The 19553-nt window shown below is 40.7% G+C and overlaps 1 protein-coding gene across 1 annotated transcript in view; it reads right to left on the bottom strand.

The window, feature by feature from the left end:
* Positions 1 to 742: 742 nt before the first annotated feature.
* mbtps1 (membrane-bound transcription factor peptidase, site 1) overlaps positions 743 to 19553 on the bottom strand; it is a 39847-nt gene continuing 21036 nt past the window's right edge. Inside the window, exons 10-23 of the mRNA XM_061722309.1 lie at positions 19306 to 19457; positions 15633 to 15794; positions 14178 to 14322; positions 13015 to 13203; positions 11748 to 11920; positions 9170 to 9285; positions 8923 to 9079; positions 7292 to 7416; positions 6407 to 6484; positions 6129 to 6269; positions 5923 to 6048; positions 3897 to 4023; positions 3529 to 3659; positions 743 to 1563 (exon numbers count right to left, since the gene is read on the bottom strand). Coding sequence (XP_061578293.1) covers positions 1358 to 1563; positions 3529 to 3659; positions 3897 to 4023; positions 5923 to 6048; positions 6129 to 6269; positions 6407 to 6484; positions 7292 to 7416; positions 8923 to 9079; positions 9170 to 9285; positions 11748 to 11920; positions 13015 to 13203; positions 14178 to 14322; positions 15633 to 15794; positions 19306 to 19457 — 2028 coding nt within the window. The 3' untranslated portion in view covers positions 743 to 1357. The remainder of the gene's footprint in view (positions 1564 to 3528; positions 3660 to 3896; positions 4024 to 5922; positions 6049 to 6128; positions 6270 to 6406; positions 6485 to 7291; positions 7417 to 8922; positions 9080 to 9169; positions 9286 to 11747; positions 11921 to 13014; positions 13204 to 14177; positions 14323 to 15632; positions 15795 to 19305; positions 19458 to 19553) is intronic.

The following is a 19553-nucleotide window of genomic DNA, read 5'->3' as shown; positions in this document are numbered from 1 at the left end:
CAAGTCCTCGTGTTTTTACTTTAACTTACTCCAGCTAAGTGTGCTGGGGTCCTTTTGAGAAAAGAAGTCCAGCAATAAATCAGATACACTCCATGGTAAAAACATCCTAACTAAACTCTCAAATAATTGTAAAAAAAAAAAAAGATTTTTACCAGGTGTTGCATATTACACCCATGTATGGAAGAGTATTAGGGCCAGGCAGGACAAAAATCAAAATAATATCTTAGAGGAGGAAGATTTTTTTTTTTTTTCATTATGCACTTCGAGAAAAAAGTCGAAATGTTGAGAAAAAAGTCAAAATGTCGAGATTAATGTTGAAGTACAATTTCGAGAAAAAAGTCAACTTTATTCTTGAAATTTTGACTTTATTCTTGAAATTGTATTTCAACATTAATCTCGACATTTTGACTTTTTTCTCGACATTTTGACTTTTTTCCAAAAGTGCACAATAAAAAAAAATCTTCCCCTCTCAAATATTGTTTCTCCTACATGGCCCTAATACTCTTCCGTACCCATGTCATCATTTAGCCAACTTTCTGTTTATTTTTAATTATGTCCATTTCTGTCTCAGAAGACCCGGCTGAACTTGCAGCATCAAAACCAGCAGGTGGGCGTTAAGTTGAACACTTATTATTTTGATCAAGACTTTGACTTCTTTTAAATTAATAATTCATAACATACAACATATCCCCAATGAATTCAAAAACAAAAAGAACAATGAAGCATTAAAGAAATGAGAAACTTTTGATTATGCTTTTTAATTGATGCGTTACATCTGAACAAGTCTGTCTATGCTACGTGGCGACAGTGAGATCATGAGGGATGATTCTGACAGAAGACCTGGCCACAGTTAATTCATTATATAAAATATAAAAACAATGAAAAGAAAGCTTTTCAAAACACATATGGGGAGGACTTGGAAAACACCACAGAGACAAACTTGATCCTCGATCGTCCTCGTGCTGAACAAACCTGCATTATGTGCTGACGACTCCATCCCCAATGTGTCCATTTCTCTGTTTTCACTGAAAAACGTCTCTTGTACTTGTGTGGTCGGGTACAGACTAATTCAATAAATAGAAAAAAGTAAGACATTTCATTTCCAAAGAAACCATTTGGTCAAATATGAGTTAGGGGAAACGTAGAGGGGCTTGTCTTGGACCGGATCAAGTGTTTTCAGGTCCGAGTGTGTGTGTAGTTTGCGTCGTACTGTTCATTTGGTCCACAAACATACAAACACCAAAAACTGTTCCGTAAAAGACAAAGAGGCACGTAAACTGTTCCCATGTCCGCCGGGTTAAAAGCAGTTCCGAGTCTGGCTCCAGGGTGAGTCCGTGAGTCCGGCCGGGTCGGGCCGTCACACTGTGGGGTTCTTCCCCGTGGTCGTCTGCTGCTGCTGCTGCAGGTACGTGGGTCTCTTGATGCGCGGTTTCCTGCGCTTGGGTTTGCTCTTGGCCTTGGAGAGCTGCACCACGAAGAAGGACAGGACCACCATGGCCCCCAGGAAGGCGAACACGGGGATGGTCTGGCCCACCTCCTGGTTGTACCGGCCAGGCATTATCCCTGAGGAGCAGCCGGGAGGAGAAAACAACAACTCTGTTAGGCAAGACAAGGTTATTTGTAGAGCACAGGGGTCGGCAACCCGCGGCTCTAGCGCCGCCCTAGTGGGTCCCTGGAGCTTTTTCAAAAATGTTTGACCTTATTTTACCTTTTTCTCTTCATTTTTTTCATTTTTTCTCTTTTTGTTCCTTTTTTTTCCTTCTTTTTTTCTTCCTTTTTCCTTTCCTTTTTAATCTCAACATTTCGACTTTTTTCTCGAGATTTTCACTTTTTTCCTCAACATTTCGACTTTTTTCTCGACATTTTCACTTTTTTCTCAACATTTCGACTTTTTTCTCAACATTTAGAGTTTTTTCTCGAGATTGTACTTCAACATTAATCTCGAGATTTTGACTTTTTTCTTGAAATTTTGACTTTTTTCTCGACATTTCGACTTTTTTCTCAACATTTCAAACTTTTTTCTCAACATTTCGCCTTTCACCATTTGCCTTCATTCTAAGGCTTATACAAGACTTCATTTTTTGCGGTTCCAGACATATTTGGAGTTCAACATTTTGGGTTGCCGACCCCTGGTTTAGCACAATTCAACACAAGGTAATTCAAAGTGCTTTAAATCAACATTAAAAGCGGCAAGACACAATTAAATAGTAACAAATAAAATGAAGTAAAATGATAAGAAGCACAAGTTGTTAAAAACTAAGGGCAGTAGAGTACAGCAGGTACATCTCATTCTTACAATGGCAAGAATTACATTTCTATATGGTCAAAACGTACAAAGACCGGGTCAAATACAGTATTACAAAAGTAATCTGTAAGAAGAAAGACTGAGTGACAGAAAGACTGAGTGTCAGCGTAAACTTTCACTTTGAGCAACTGGAAAACATCTAAAATGGGAAAGAGCTGTTGTGCGATCGACTGTACTCATAGATTTAGCAAGAAATCGGAGTTATCGTTTTACAGACTGATGAAAAATAAGCTTAAGAGAGACAAATGGATCGCTGCAATTCACAGAAACAACTGGATTCCAGACACCGAAACGTGGATTTGTGGTTCCCATTTTGTATCAGGTAATGTTGGATTTTTGGGTAGCTAACGCTAAACAGTCAAATCATAAAGTTCGGTGTCCTCATCACTTTAATTTTTACAACAAATCCTGCCTTGAAGTCGGACCAAGCATCAAAACTTTTGTAAGCCTTCAAGCTTTGCTTTGTGTATTTCCCCGGCGTAGAAATTAAGTACAAATAAATATCAGGAAACTGGATTGGTGGCCAAATATTAATGTCCATGGACCACTGGTTCTTGGGGTAACTGTACCAAATATTAATGTCCATGGACCACTGGTTCTTGGTAACTGTACCAAATATTAATGTCCATGGACCACTGGTTCTTGGGGTAACTGTACCAAATATTAATGTCCATGGACCACTGGTTCTTGGTAACTGTACCAAATATTAATGTCCATGGACCACTGGTTCTTGGTAACTGTACCAAATATTAATGTCCATGGACCACTGGTTCTTGGTAACTGTACCAAATATTAATGTCCATGGACCACTGGTTCTTGGTAACTGTACCAAATATTAATGTCCATGGACCACTGGTTCTTGGTAACTGTACGGGTCACTGTCAAGTCCAACTGCCTTTAATTTAAGCCGATAATCAGCTGTTATCCCGTCTTCTCCACCAGTTGCAGGCGTTTTTGCCACACAACAGAAGTTGTCTCTAGGATCTTTCCAGAGACCAGAACATAAACCCCCGAGCAATTATTACATAAACAATGGCAGGTAAAAACTCCCCTAGTGGGAGAAAAACCTTAAGCCAAACAGTGGCAAGAAAAACTCCCCTTTAGGAGGAAGAAACCTGGAAGATGGAAATCAATCAACTGAACTGTCCTCTAGTTGACTGGTATTTTGACAGCAGAAATATGGATTACAGGTAGGAAAAAAGCCAATGCTTGGTGTGTGTTACCTCCAGGAATGTCCCAGGCCCCGCTCTCTCCCGGAGACAGAGGTCTGACCTGGGGACGGTACAGCTTCATGTTGGGCAGAGTCACCTTCTCCAGATCCACAGAGAGAAGCTTCTGGTGCTTCCACAGGTTACTGAGAGATTACAGGGGGGGAGAGGGAAACGCAGGAACACAACACAGTAACTAACGTGTTCACCTATTACCTTCTGTTTCTTTCAACAGAGTAAAGAATCCAAAAGTGGGTCAACATTTACGACTGTGTGAATCCACTGCTTTACAGGATTATTGTGTTACTGAAATAATTTACTATGAAACTAAAAATATACCCAGATAAAGACAGGTGAGCTTTAGGAAATGCTGAGAGTGCTACCTGGGGGCCGTCTCGTTGAGGGGGTGTGGCTTGGCCCAGGACAGGTGGGGGCAGGCCGGGAGGGGGCGGGGCTTGGGGTCTCCCAGGTGAGCCTCCAGAACCTTGGAGTAGCGGTACAGGTGGTTTCCTGCAGGACACAAGAAACACTTCTGTTTCTGTCAGCGGTACAGGATACTTGAGGCTGAAAGTGTGTGATGACTGACAGGGCTGGGGATCAAATGTCAAGAATCCATTCGATTCTTAAGATTCAGAATCGATTATCAAGATTTGATTCGATTCGATTCCGATATTGATTTAGATTAATGTTATTAAAACTGTTTTTTCAGCTGTTGCATGAATGATATGACTGTAGTTCTGCAACATATTACTACTAGTATTTTATTGAGAATCAACAGCAAGTATTGCAGCTAATGATGCTGTAAGGACCAATCAGCTCCCAGAATGCTGATAGAACTGCTTTCAGAATTACCAAACAGATCCTGGGAGGAAACAGAGACGGATGGAATCGCTTTTATTTTTTCCCACATTCCGTTTTTATTTTTTCCTCATTTTCGGTCTATTTCTGTTTTTCATTTTTGAGAATTTGGTTTTTTGCATTTTATGCAAATGTAACCCCATGACAGTATATAAAGTAATGAAATATAGACAATTTATGCAATTATAACTGAAAACTTGAATGAACCTTTAAACATAATTAAAGGCAAAAACATGGCACTAGTTATTCTCGTGCCCAACAAAACATTCATTTTTTGGGCATAAACAAAAAAAATACCTAAACTTCTAATGTAATGATAAAAAAATTTTTTTAAAAAAATCGATCTTTAGACATAAAAATTGATTTTTAGCAATTGATATGAGAATCGATTTAGAATCGAAAAATCGATTTTTTCAACACAGGCCTAGTGACTGATACGAAAAACATCAACACAACTATGAGCAACCACAGCTGATTCAGCGCTACCAATTCTGCATCCTTGACCATTTTTCCAAGTAACAATTTTAAATATTAAGTACTGGTAGTATGACATCCTGCTCTTATAATTCATTTTATTTTATCACAAGTTTGTGCCCATTCGATGTTTGTTAAACTGTCCCAGAACCTGGAAAAAGACAAGTTCATATCAGGGACATCAGCTCGCAATAAAGTCTATAAGAGGGTGTGAAAACCCAGAGTCGTCAAAATTAGTCGTAGAATTTGACAGGTTTTTGGATTTCTCCTCAGACCTGGAGGGAAAAACGTGGGCCAGATCGATGACTGCGTACATGCATCAATAACCCTTTTAAAACCCCAATATTGGCAATAACCCGAATGCACGGCCATGTAAACACCAATAACCCCTTTGAATAACCAGAATTTGCTCATATTACGGTTTTTAAAAACCTGAATATGACCCCTGGGTTACTCCTTTTAAAACCTGAATATTGGGTCATGTAAACACCAAACGGAATATCCCCATCAAACGGAACATGAATCTGTTTTCTGCTCATGTTCTGTTCACAAGGAATCCTGGTCTTTTGAGTCCAGGAAGTTCTTATAAACACGGAGAAACCAAGACCAGGAGGAGACTAATCACTTCATAAATGTAATGAAGGATATGAACATTTCTGCATTTGTAGACGGTAGAAAGTACCGGGATAGAAGATTTACAAGAAGGTGAGAGAAAAGTTGCGTGAAGCAGCATTTGTTTTGAATTTGGATACAGGAAGAAGAAGCGGAAATGAGGGGAATTGTGTCATGATGTTCTCCGTGCATCGCTGGTTTGATCCAGATATCCTGAATGATTAATTACCATGGAAACGGAATATTCCCAATGTTTCAGTAACCGGAATATTAGCAATAACCCAAATTTTGCCCGGGTCACTGTCAAGTCCAACTGACGCTAATTTAAGCTGATAATCAGCTGTTATCCCGTCTCCTCCACTAGTTGCAGCTGTTTTTGCTGATGTTTTTCCACTCAGTGCAGTAAGGGTCTGGTCCAGTGGGGAAGTGACATCAATGCATTCCCTCTACATGTTTCCTGCTCACCTTCCAGTCTCTGTGGCAGCAGGTTCTCTGCCCCGGTGGGAGGAGCCACTCCGCTGTGGCTGAGGCTGGGAGGGGTGATACTGTAGGAAGTGTAGTGCAGCAGAGCGTCCAGCAGCCAGAAACAATCTGAAATGAACAGAAAGAGCTGAGTTCTCCATCTCAGCTCCCAGATTGTTGGAAAACAGACAAAAGAAACACAAGTTCACCTTTCTGTCTGTGGCTGTCATCTATGCAATTAGAGTCTCCGTACAGAGCGATGCGACCGCCGCCTTCAGACGGCGTCTGATACAGCCCTAGGATGGGGACTCCCTCCACAACCGCCGTCTCCTGCTTTAGAACCTCTAGACCTGTAAAAACACACACACGGACCGTACACTTTCTGTTTCTGACACAGATTAAAGAGTTTCCTGTCAGCCTGCATGGCTGCTGGCCAGCGATCTGCTCCACTAAGCAGGGTTTAATACTTTAAAAGGGTTACTGGTACCTTGGTCCTTCAGGTTCATGGCAATCACGATTCCATCCTCTGGGAAACGAGCGATGCTGCAGCCCGAGGCGTAATACACTGGAAATAGAGGGGAAAATGTGAACGAGGCATCATGTTTTGTGGCTGGAGCAGGGGTCGGCAACCCACGGCTCTTTAGCGCCGCCCTAGTGGCTCCCTGGAGCTTTTGTAAAAATGTTAGATTTTTTTTTCCTTTTTTTTTTCCTTTTTTCTTCCTTTTTCCTTTTTTAATCTCGATATTTCGACTTTTTTCTCGAAATTTTGACTTTTTCCTCAACATTTCGACTTTTTTCTCGACATTTTGACTTTTTCCTCAAACTTTTGACTTTTTTCTCGACATTCCGACTTTTTTCTCTCAACATTTTGACTTTTTTCTCAACATTTTGACTTTTTTCTCGACATTTCGACTTTTTCCTCGAAATTTTGACTTTTTTCTTGACATTTCGACTTTTTTCTCGACATTTCAACTTTTTTCTCTCAACATTTTGACTTTTTTCTCAACATTTTGACTTTTTTCTCAAAATTTTTACTTTTTTTTCGACATTTCGACTTTTTTACTCGACATTTCAACTTTTGTCTCAAGATTGTATTTCAACATCAATCTTGACATTTCGACTTTTTTCTCAACATTTCGACTTTTTTCGAGAAGTGCATAATGAAAATAAATCTTCCCCCAGTTCTAACTAATATAGAAACATGCATCATGTGTTGTCTTCATTCTAAGGCTTATACAAGACTTTTCATTTTTTGCAGCTCCAGACATATTAGTTTTTTGTGTTTTTGGTCCAATATGGCTCTAAAACATTTGTGGTTGCCGCCCCCTGGTCTGGAGGAAGCTGTAAAAGGAGGTTAATGCTTGAGTCTTACTGTCGTGTTTAGCCAGGGTGAAGTCTCCCTCGTACAGCCCGTCACTGAAAGCCATCCCCCACACGGAGATCAGGTCGTTCAGAGCTGGGATGTTAGCGCCCCCGGTGTCTGGCATCCACCACTGCCTGCAAGTCACAGCAAGAAAACAAATCATCCACACCCGCTCACATTTCAAAAGCAGTAACAGAACTCAGAAATCATCAACTGCTACCAGAAGATCACAGAAACATGTCTGGAAACATTACAGCTACTAGAACTTCAATCGCTGTATTGAGTCAGCTTTAGTTTTCATTTTGAATTGAGAGTCTGCTTAAGTGCCTATTTGAGACTCAGCCGTATTTTATTTATGAATTGTATTTATTTAACTGTATTTGTATTACATTTTTAGTTATGTGCTTGAGCTTTTTCTTTTGAATTTCATCTATGAAACACCCTTCACCAATAAAAATGTGAATTTAAATCTTCTCTTCTTAGTGGATTCAATTGATTAGTCATGCACTGCAATTTTGTAATGTCCTAGAATTCTAATTCTTTATTTGGGGACCTTTAGCAGATATGAGATTAAAATGCAATTAATTAGATTAAAAACAATAATTACAGGATTTATAATTAATGGCCTGACAGCACTAGTAGAAATATCTCTGAGTAGGAATGTTTGTAATGAACACGATTGTACAGGGTGGATATAAATTCACATGGTAAATAATGTCTGCTTTCATGTATAGATGAATACAGGGACTCAGGGTAAATATCTCAGGTGATTAATACTCGGGTATACCACAATTTATATCTATAAAATTCTTAATATTAATTTGTACAACCTTTAACTGGGTTTTTTCTTTCCTTTCATATCTAATAATGAGGGTCCAAATGAAAACATAGTATTGAGTTCCAGGGGTAGGAGGTCACACGTTTCTGACTTCTTCCTGCTCCTTTTTCCAGCCTGAGAATTTTTTATTAATATATTTATCAATTCCCGTCTACTTTGTTTACATTTGTTATTTAGTGATTATTATTTTTCTTTTTTATGTTATTGATTTATTCAGGGTTCATACACATTTTAACCAACACATTTCCATGACTTTCCAGCAAGTTTCCATGACTATACATGACCTCTAAAACATCTACGTATGAATGAAATACAGTGGAGATCTAATGACAATTATGGTTTTATACAAAATAAACATTTGTTTAAACTAACTGATATACCAGCTATGTTGTAGTATATGTAGTATAGTAATCTAATATAACTGTAATAACTGTAATAATAACCGACCTGCATGATGTGTAAGACGCTAGACACGTCACGCGTGAGAACGTGCAAGACTTTTCTATACTAAATATTTATTGATCAATTTTAAAACTACCTTTTAGGCTGTTATTACTAAATTTTATCATTAACTGAGAAAAATAAATTCCATGACTTTTCCAAAACGTTTGGGGTGAACTTATGTTTCCAAAACTTTTCCAGGCCTTGAAAATGACATTTTCAAATTCCATGACTATTCCAGGTTTTTTCAAAACGTATGAACCCTGTTTATTGTTCTGCTGTTTTATTTATTTATTTTGTGTGCTTATGATTGAAATAAAAGATATCAGATCAAAGTGAGGATCCACCCAGAGTGGCCTACCTGGTGTTTTCGTCATAAAACTTGACCTTCCTCATCACAGACGTGTTGTACCAGTCGCTGAAGACGATGAGAGACAGACCGTTGTCGATGTCTCTCTTCAGCTTGGTGATTTCTTCAGGGAAGTATTCCTCCTCACTGTCCACCATCAGCAGCGTTCCTGCAGGGACGAACACGCTCGGTCCTCATCTGCGTTTGAGCCTGGAACAATCTGGATTTTAGGGTATTTTTACTCCTATGTGGTTCCTACCGTACTGGCTGGCATCAAAGCATGTGATGGGGGCTCCCAGCACCTCAACAAAGTAGCCCATACTCCTCAGGTGCTGGTACATGTCCCGGAAGTTTGTATGAATGTGGTCCCCGTTCCTGGAAACATGAGGATGATCCCAAACAGCTTTAGCAAATTTAGTAATAAACTCAAACGGGAGTTTAAACTTGAAAAAAGAGATCTGTACCATTATTTAAAGCTACGTACATTTTATGACAAGGAAGTGAATAGGTACTTATCAGCAGAGACTAATGAGATGATTGTATTTTTGATGGGCGTGTATAAAAGAACCCACTCAAAGACTGTATCAAAACTGTATAGCTGTCTCCAAAAAGGTAATGGAAGAAACTCATTATATATCTAATCAAAGTGGGACCAAGAATTCAATGTTGTATTGTCAGAGAGTGATTGGCTTTCCATGTGCAGCACACAGCAATCTTCAACTACCGTAGTTCCAGAAGATGGCGAGAATTCGGATGGAAAAATCCCATACGCTTTTTCATCACTCCACACATTAAGACTAAACAAACACAACAACAACAGAATTGTTGGCGTGGGAGTGATCATGTAGTAGCCAATCACTCTCATGTCTTTTGGACATGTCCAAAAATACAATTATTTTGGTATAATGTTGTCCAAACAATGGAGGAAATTCTAAATCTAAGAATACCTAAAGACCCACGGACTGTATATCTGGGACTTATGCCTGTTGAAGTCACTGAAAAGAGAGACATCTACCTCTACAAAATATTGACTGTTGCTGCTAAGAAGGCCCTGACAAGACTCTGGATGAGCAGCGATCCCCCAGGACTGAGACAATGGCTCAACATTGTTGAAGAAATATACGCCATGGAAAAATTGACTTTTTGTTTGAATTAGAGGAAGGGATTTTGCTCAAAAGTGGCAAAAATTGTCTACATTTAAGGTCAAATCCCAGCCATGCCTTTAAAGAAGGGAAAGAAAAGAATGGCAAAATATTACATCTCCCCCAGGAAGTTATGATGTTATGATTGTTACTATCGTTTTTTATTTTTATTTATTTTTACTATTTTTTCTCTTTCCTTTCTGTGAAACTTGAAAAAGAAAAAAGAAAAAGTATTAAAAAAAAAAAAAAAAAAGTGTAACACGTCCACAGGTTACACTACTCTAAGGTCAGTCTTCGTAAAATGTTTCCAACACATCTATTTTGGTCAAGCTTTCCCCGAACCTTCATAACTTCTGCTCTGATATTCTTCTACGGGACTCAACTGTCTTTAATGAGAACTTATCTCCGGAACCAGAGACTGCTTTGTTCGGCTGTTCTGGCGCGTTGGAGCAACTGGAAACTCATGTACGCATCGCCCTAGCCCAGCGGGCGGCAACCACAAATGTTTTAGAGCCATATTGGGCCAAAAACACAAAAAACAAATGTGTCTGGAGCCGCAAAAAATTAAGTCTTGTATAAACCTTAGAATGAAGGCAACACATGCTGCATGTATTTATATTAGTTATAACTGGGGGAAGATTTTTTTTTTCATTATGCACTTTGAGAAAAAAAGTCGAAATGTCAAGAAAAAAGTCGAAATTTCCAGAAACAAGTCGAAATGTCGAGATTAATGTTGAAGTACAATCTTGAGAAAAAAGAAGAAATGTCGAGAAAAAAGTCGAAATGTTGAGAAAAAAGTAGAAATGTTCAGAAAAAAGTCGAAATTTTGTGAAAAAAGTAGAAATGTCAAGAAAAAAGTCAAAATTTTGAGAAAAGTCGAAATGTCGAGAAAAAAGTAGAAATGTTAAGAAAAAAGTAAATTTTGAGAAAAAAGTCGGAGTGATCGAGAAAAAAGTCGAAATGTTGAGAAAAAAATCTAAATGTCGAGAAAAAAATCTAAATGTCGAGAAAAAAGTCAATATTTTGTGAAAAAAGTTGAAATGTAGAGAAAAAAGTCGAAATGTCAAGAAAAAAGTCAAAATTTCAAGAAAAAAGTTGAAATGTCGAGAAAAAAGTCAAAATTTTGAGAAAAGAGATTCGAGATTATAAAGGAAAGGAAAAAGGAAGAAAAAAGGGGAAAAAAAAGGAAAAAAGAAAAAAGGAAAAAAAGGAAAAAAAGAGAAAAGGAAAAAAGAGAAAAAAGGAAAAAAAGAGAAAAACGGAAGAAAAAAAGGCAAAAAAGAAGAAAAAAAAAGGAAAAAAAATCTAAAAAAAAATCTGATCTAGTGAATGGTATGATGATCGCCAAGAGGTGCATTCTGAATCTGTGGAAATCTGAATCTGTTCGCTGCTCAGAGTAACATCTCTCTGTTCTGGCAAATGTACGGTTAGAACGACTGTAAAGCAGTGGAATCTTAACATCTAAGCAGCACACTTGTTGTTTCCCCCTTATGTTGGTTTTTGTTTTTATATTAGTTCTTTTATTTTACTATTTTTCTGTCCTGTGTGAATTCCTTGTCTCATGGGTGGTGGGAGGGAAGAGGGAGGGTGGGTGGGATTTGTATATTGTCTTGTCTTACTCATTTTGTACTTATAAGTTAATTACTGTACCTGTATGTATAAAAAAGTGCTATAAATAAAATATTAAAGACGCACCAGTCCAGCGGGTCGTTCTTCATGCGCAGGTTGTCCCGGGGGAAGTATCCGGGCGGGTAGCGCAGGTTGTGGTACTGGTCCCACAGCACCCTCTTACTGCGAGGAGGAGTCGGCACAATCTTCACCTTGATGGCCAGTTTGACGGTGGAGGTCAGCTCGCCTTCCACCTCCGACTGCAAACAGTTAAGAGTCAAACACACACGCAGCGCTGCCACCCTGATCTGTTCTCTCACAGCAACCAGCATCTGTGAGAGGGTGACCTCGAGAAACGTCAAAAACATTTAGATTCCAAGATGCATAACAATGTAGAATTAAAGCTGCAAGCAGCGATGAACGGGCCCTCGCACTCATGGCCACTGTCCCCCATAAGCATATCAGAAATGACACCACCCACGACTTCCTATGTCAAACCATTCAAAAGTTATAGCAGAAAATAGGGAAACCAATCAGAAGAAGGGGCGGGGCTAATTTTCACCAATTATGGTCAAGGACTCAATACCGAGTCCCATGACACCACCCACGACTCTTTATGTCAAACCATTCAAAAGTTATGGCAGAGAAAAGTATTCTAGGGGGCGCTGTTGAGCCGTTAGGCCACGCCCATTAATGCAAACCATGAAATATCAAATTTATCGTCAGGCCTGGCTTGCATGCAAAATTTGGTGACTTTTGGGGAACTATCAAATATGGACCAATCAGATGAAGGGGGGGCGAGCTTTTTGGCGTCTATCGTCGCCACGGTAACACTTTTGAAAGAGAAAAGTAATGCGTGGTGTCGCAGGATGGAGACGCAAATTTTGATGTATAACACACCTGGGTGCACGTTACGGTTCGGGCCGTATTGATGGCCGAAGAAGTGGCATAAATTGCGCCAAAATTACACGAATAATTCAAAATGGCCGACTTCCTGTTGGGTTTCGGCCATGGCCCCAAGAAACTTTTCTTTAAGAAAACTCAAATATCCTATCTCAAAAAATTTGAATATTCTGGGAATCTTAATCTTAAACTGTAAACCATAATCAGCAATATTAAAATAATAAAAGGCTTGCAATATTTCAGTTGATTTGTAATGAATCCAGAATGTATGACATTTTTGTTTTTTTAATTGCATTACAGAAAATAAAGAACTTTATCACAATATTCTATTTTTCTGAGACAGTCCTGTATATTTGTATTTTGTTTTTTCACTTTTTTGTACGCTTTTTTATCATGCATGTTGGAAATCAAATCTAAATGAAGTTGCTGTGGTGTTTCTGCGGTGACTCACGTCGTTGTCTGCAGGCGAGGCCACCGTGACCATCACGTGGCCCTGAGCGATCCCCTCCCACGACGCAGCCTTCTTGGCCACGGAGATGGACACGGCCAGGTAGCCGGCCCAGGGCCACAGCACCGGGGAGTAGGAGATGGCCACGTCGATGTGGTCGCCGTTCTGAGGGAGGTACGGCTGCCACACGGGCTGAACGGGAGAAGCAGCTGTTACTGGCCAGGAAAAGTCCTGGGGAGTTTCCACTGTGAGACTGTGGGGTTTTTGTTTTTTTTTTTATTTTAAATACTACAGGAATGTAAAACCCAAATATTGGAAGAAATACATTTGTTCCATTTGTTTTTGATCTTGTGTGCCCAGTACTCAAGTTGTAAAAATAAATCAGGGGGTGGTGAATTTGATCATATGGGGACAGATAATTTGTGCTGATTACAAATAATATAATATATTACAAATAATAGCAGTGACCAAAACACCTGCAGAAATACTGCAGGAATGACATAGCAGCAGTTAAATGCAGCCTTCTGTAAGCTTTAAATATCCACTGGGCTTACATCAAATACATCAAAACACAACAATAAAAAACACTTTTCTGAACTTATCAATATGACTCTGCCCTTCACAGGATAAGTAACATGGATCACTGCAAAAACTCACAATCTTAACAAGAATATTTGTCTTATTTCTAGTTAAAATGTCTCATTTTAGTAAAAAAATCTAATTACACTTAAAACAAGACTTATCACTGGAAAAAACAACAATTTTCACCTGTTTCAAGTAGATTTTCACTTAAAATAAGTAGAAAAATCTGCCAGTGGAACAAGATTTATCTTCTTATTACAAGCAAAAAAATCTTGTTCCACTGGCAGATTTTTATTTCAACTTTCACTTATTTCAAGTGAAAATCTACTTGAAACAGGTGAAAATTGTCAAATAAGTTATTTTTCTGGTGATGACTCTAAATGTTGAAATAGCAGTAAAACCACATTCATTGATGAAATGACATAAGGGATGGAAAAGAGGGATGGCAGTTTTACAGGGGGGGATGATTTGGACCGTTTTTATTTCAGGGGGGATGATTTGGACCGTTTTTATTTCAGGGGGGGGGATGCCGTCCCCCCTCATCCCCCCTCATCCCCCTCAACTCCAGTACCCTGTGTTCCCACCTTGTCGATGATCCTGCCGGTGACTCCCATGCCGTTGAGGATGGTCACGTTAACGATGGTGGGCATTCCTCCGTAGTAGATGGGCTGCGAGCAGTAAGGCCACATGTAGGGACACTCTGTGAGGTCGATGTAGCTGGGAGAGAGACTGGAGGAGACCAGGACGGGTCAGAATAACTACAGCTCACTACTTTTATGTTGCTGGAACGAGAGCTGTCTCTCAATACAAAGATGCCATGTTTGGACTTGTGTGACATTTATGGAGCTTTTCCACTAGTACCTACTCAGCGCGACTCGACTCGCCCCAGTTTGGTTCTTCTCCACTAGGGGTCTAACGTGCCGAGTAGATACTATTCTGCAGAGGTTCTGAGCTGTATCTGACATCATCACACTACAGGCCACCGATTGGTCGGGGGGTTGGAGTCAGACGTCTGAGTCAGGAGGAGGAAATCAGAGAAAGAGACTCTGACGGATTCTTGTTCATTTTATTCAACAGGCAACAGCAGCAGAAGTCTGTTTCATGATCCAACTCTGAGGGTCAGATGTTCATAAACCTGGTGCTGAGGAGAGAATTAAAAAGGGATCTAGACGGAGATAAGGAACGACCAGATGTACCAGCTCTGTGTCTTCATAGCTGCTCACGGCTCCAGCTGACTTTTCAGCAGCTCCGAGACAAACTAACAAAAAAAAAGTGTTGCCGCTAGAAGCTTCTCTCACTCTCATTTTTTAACTTGATATCGAACACAAGTCACAGACCCAGCAGCACATCTATCATCTCCTCCAGGTTATACATCTTTAGTGTTGTTGTCTTCTTCCTTTAGATACACAATCAAATACATCACAGCAGCTTCACTCCAACCTCCTACTTCTGATCTGGGTGTTGAAAATAAACGAGGGCAAGTCGAGTCGGGCTGAGTAGCAGCTAGTGCAGGGGTCGGCAACCCGCTCTAGAGCCGCATGCGGCTCTTTGGCGCCGCCCTAGTGGCTCCTGGAGCTTTTTCAAAAATGTTGGAGCTTTTTTTTCCCTTTTTCTTTTTTTCCTTTTTTTCCTCTTTTCTTTTTTCTTCTCTTTTTTTTCCTTCTCTTTTAAATTTTTTTCTTCTTTTTTTCCTTTTTTTCCTCTTTTCTTATTCTTTTTCCTTTCCTTTTTAATCTCGACATTTCAATTTTTTTCGACTTTTTTCTCAACCATTTTGACTTTTTTCTCAAAATGCATAATGAAAAAAAAAATCTTCCCCCAGTTATAACTAATATAGAAACATGCAGCATGGGTTGTCTTCATTCTAAGGCTAATACAAGACTTTTCATTTTTTGCGGCTCCAGACATATTTGTTTTTTGTGTTTTTGGTCCAATATGGCTCTAAAACATTTTGGGTTGCCGACCCCTGGACTAGTGTGAAAGCACCAGTAGAGCGTCCCCCCCTACATGCCCCTGTCCTCTGTGGTGTGTGTGCTCACCTGGCCTGAGGCCTGTAGCTGTTGAGGATGTGGTACGCTCTGATCAGGTCCAGTTTCCCGGCGCCCTGCTCAAACATGTTGACCCCGGGCAGCCTGCGGGCCGAGGCGATCAGAGCCTGCTTCATGGAGGCGGGGTTCACCAGCTCCCGGTTCATCACCGTGCTGCAGGAGAAGAGAGGACAGACTCAGCTGCAGGAGACAAGAGGACAGGCTCAGCTGCAGGAGAAGAGAGGACAGGCTCAGCTGCAGGAGAAGAGAGGACAGGCTCAGCTGCAGGAGAAGAGAGGACAGGCTCAGCTGCAGGAGAAGAGAGGACAGGCTCAGCTGCAGGAGAAGAGAGGACAGGCTCAGCTGCAGGAGAAGAGAGGACAGACTCAGCTGCAGGAGAACAGAGGACAGGCTCAGCTGCAGGAGAACAGAGGACAGGCTCAGCTGCAGGAGAAGAGAGGACAGGCTCAGCTGCAGGAGAAGAGAGGACAGACTCAGCTGCAGGAGAAGAGAGGACAGGCTCAGCTGCAGGAGAAGAGAGGACAGGCTCAGCTGCAGGAGAAGAGAGGACAGGCTCAGCTGCAGGAGAAGAGAGGACAGGCTCAGCTGCAGGAGAAGAGAGGACAGGCTCAGCTGCAGGAGAAGAGAGGACAGACTCAGCTGCAGGAGAACAGAGGACAGGCTCAGCTGCAGGAGAACAGAGGACAGGCTCAGCTGCAGGAGAAGAGAGGACAGGCTCAGCTGCAGGAGAAGAGAGGACAGACTCAGCTGCAGGAGAAGAGAGGACAGGCTCAGCTGCAGGAGAAGAGAGGACAGGCTCAGCTGCAGGAGAAGAGAGGACAGGCTCAGCTGCAGGAGAAGAGAGGACAGGCTCAGCTGCAGGAGAAGAGAGGACAGGCTCAGCTGCTGGGCATCGCTCCACCTGCTCACAACTGAAACAGCAGGATATTTAATGCAGCAATGTGAACTGAAACCAGCTCAGTGACGGCTCTGCGACGGGAGGGCTTTCTCCTTGTGAGGGCAGGTGTATTTACAGCCCAGGAACAATACTACGCACTAATCAGGGACATGCCTTCGTCCTCTGGGACACATTCCTCTGCGTCCTCGTGTTGGATTATAAAGCAGAAACTGTAGATCAGTGACACCTCGCTGTCATTCTACATGTCTGCGTTGTTGAGCAGAAAGGCCGACCAACAACGAATTACAGTAGTCAATGTGTGACATGACCAGAGTCTGAACCAAGAGCTGTGTCGTTACTTCTGTCAAGTAGGGTCTGATTTTCCTGATGTTGTAGAGAGAGAATCGGGAAGACCGGGAAACCGAGGCAACATGGTCTAAACCAGGGGTGTCAAATGTGCGGCCCGAGAGAGGTTTTCATGCGGCCCGCGAGAAGTTTCCAACGCAAAAAAACTAAATGTTAATTTACTAAAAAGGAAGGCATAAATAATTGCCATGAATCGCAGCATATCCGATAATATATTTCTTCTACATATCCATCGTTATTCCACAAATAGAGCAGTTTTCGACATTTTTTTAGTTTTCTAGAATGCATCTGCCGATTTTATTTCTTCGTAGACGGTCGTTTATTCTTATTAACTGACTACTATTATATATTTTCGTAGGAAAAATATCACTGGTAAAAAAGATGATAGAAGATATTTATTTTCGGAGAATTTCGGAGGATAGTGACAAAGTAAAACAGTTAAGTGCAAAGTGCACATTTCCTTTAAAATTAACTAAACTGATATTGGATTAGATAACAAAAGTAAAAAAAAAAGAAGAATTAGAAAAAAAAAATTTCGCACCGTTTTTGTTATTTTGAGCGTGCGGCCCGCGAGAAGAAAAATTTGTCAAATCCGGCCCGCCAAGCAAAATGAGTTTGACACCCCTGGTCTAAACTAAAGATACACTCCACAGTGACTCACCAGGCAAAGAGCAACGCTTTTCACGATTGGGTTACCAGTGTCAATTTTGGCTGCTTACTTTTTTTATAGCTTTTGACATTAAAAGCTGGATTACTCAAAGTTCAGTCCACCCACTCTTGCAGAGGAGAAGCACCCACCCTGCTGACTTGATCTTCCCTCAAAGCTGCATCCTTACTGGATACCTGCTGCTCTGTTTCTCAAGGGCATAAAACAACTACAAAACTATAGAATTACAGAATAACTGTTAAAGAAGTCAAATACAGCTTTTATATGGCATCTTAACAGAGCAGGGCTGTCTCTTTATCAGGAGTTAAATCATAGTTTTCTATGTCTTCTATGGTGCTGGTTCATGCACATTAAATGCTTGTTCGTGGCGGATTTGTCAAACATTTCATTTTTTGTTTCTCCAATTATTGTGCTGCAAGAACGTTTATGATACATGTCCTTCCTGTTTTGATCGCTGATCCAGTTCATTTTTAAGTTAACTTTCTACAGTGAATAAAACTAATGTCATGGAAATGACTGCTCCACCTACCTTTTGTCAATTTATGCTCCTAAGGTTTGTTAGTGATAATACCATCTTAATACATTTATATATATATAAATGGGTCTCCCAGGCCTTGAAGACATTCAAGGCCTGTTTAAAATAGGTATTAGATGCCATAATAGGTCCCCTTTAAGAGAGACAAATGGATCGCTGCAATTCTCAGAAACAACTGGATTCCAGGCACCGAAACATGGATTTGCAGTTCCCATTTTGTATCAGGTAATGTTGGATTTTTGGGTAGCTAACGTTAAACGGTCAAATCATAAAGTTCGGTGTCCTCATCACTTTAATTTCTACAACAAATCCTGCCTTGAAGTCGGACCAAGAGTCAAGACTTTTGTAAGCCTTCAAGCTTTGCTTCGTGTATTTCCCCGGCGTAGAAATTAAGTTCATATAAATATCAGGAAACTGGATTGGTGGCCAAATATTAATGTCCATGGACCACTGGTTCTTGGTAACTGTACCAAATATTAATGTCCATGGACCACTGGTTCTTGGGGTAACTGTACCAAATATTAATGTCCATGGACCACTGGTTCTTGGGGTAACTGTACCACATATTAATGTCCATGGACCACTGGTTCTTGGGGTAACTGTACGGGTCACTGTCAAGTCCAACTGACTTTAATTTAAACCGGTAATCAGCTGTTATCCCGTCTTCTCCACTAGTTGCAGCTGTTTTTGCCACTCAGTGAGAGTAAGGGGGCTGGTCCAGTGGAGAAGTGACGTCAATGCAGACCCTCTATTCGAGGGGTCGGCAACCCGCGTCTCTTCAGCGCTCTTCAGCGCCGCCCTAGTGGCTCCCTGGAGCTTTCTCAAAAAAGTTTGACCTTTTTTTTTCCAGTTTTTTCTTCTTCTTTTTTCCCTTTTTTTCCTCTTTTTTCTTCCTTTTTCCTTTCCTTTTTAATCTTGACATTTCGACTTTTTTCTCAACATTTCGACTTTTTTCTCGAAATTCTGACTTTTTTCTCAACATTTCGCCTTTTGCTTTCATTCTAAGGCTTATACAAGACTACATATTTGTTTTTTGTGTTTTTGTTCCAATATGGCTCTTTCGAAATTTTGGGTTGCCGACGCTGCTCTATACTGTATGTAGATATTAGTAGAACACTAAGTATGTGCCTTGTGCCTGCAATACATACATAATGCATTAAATACAACCTAACCCCAACCCAAGAGGTGTGTTATTTAGTTTGTAGTGTGTAGAGCTGACCTGGCCAGGAGCGTGACGGCCCCAGCCACCACGGGGGAAGCCACGCTGGTGCCGGACAGAGAGCGACACCCCTCCTTCATCCCCGAGCCCCGAACACCTGAACCGTAGGTGACAATATCCGGCTTGACTCGGCCATAACCCCCCGGCAGCTCCTGGACAAAGATGGGACACCAAACCATGAGACACAGAGGAAGGAAAATGGAATACAACTAAAGAAAGGTTGAGAGATTGTGTAAAGACAGAGAATA

The sequence above is a fragment of the Cololabis saira genome, chromosome 5 (genome assembly GCF_033807715.1).
Source record: "Cololabis saira isolate AMF1-May2022 chromosome 5, fColSai1.1, whole genome shotgun sequence".
Lineage (NCBI taxonomy): Eukaryota > Metazoa > Chordata > Actinopteri > Beloniformes > Belonidae > Cololabis > Cololabis saira.
Note: the sequence above shows the minus strand (reverse complement) of the source record. Positions and strands in the feature narration are given on the sequence as shown.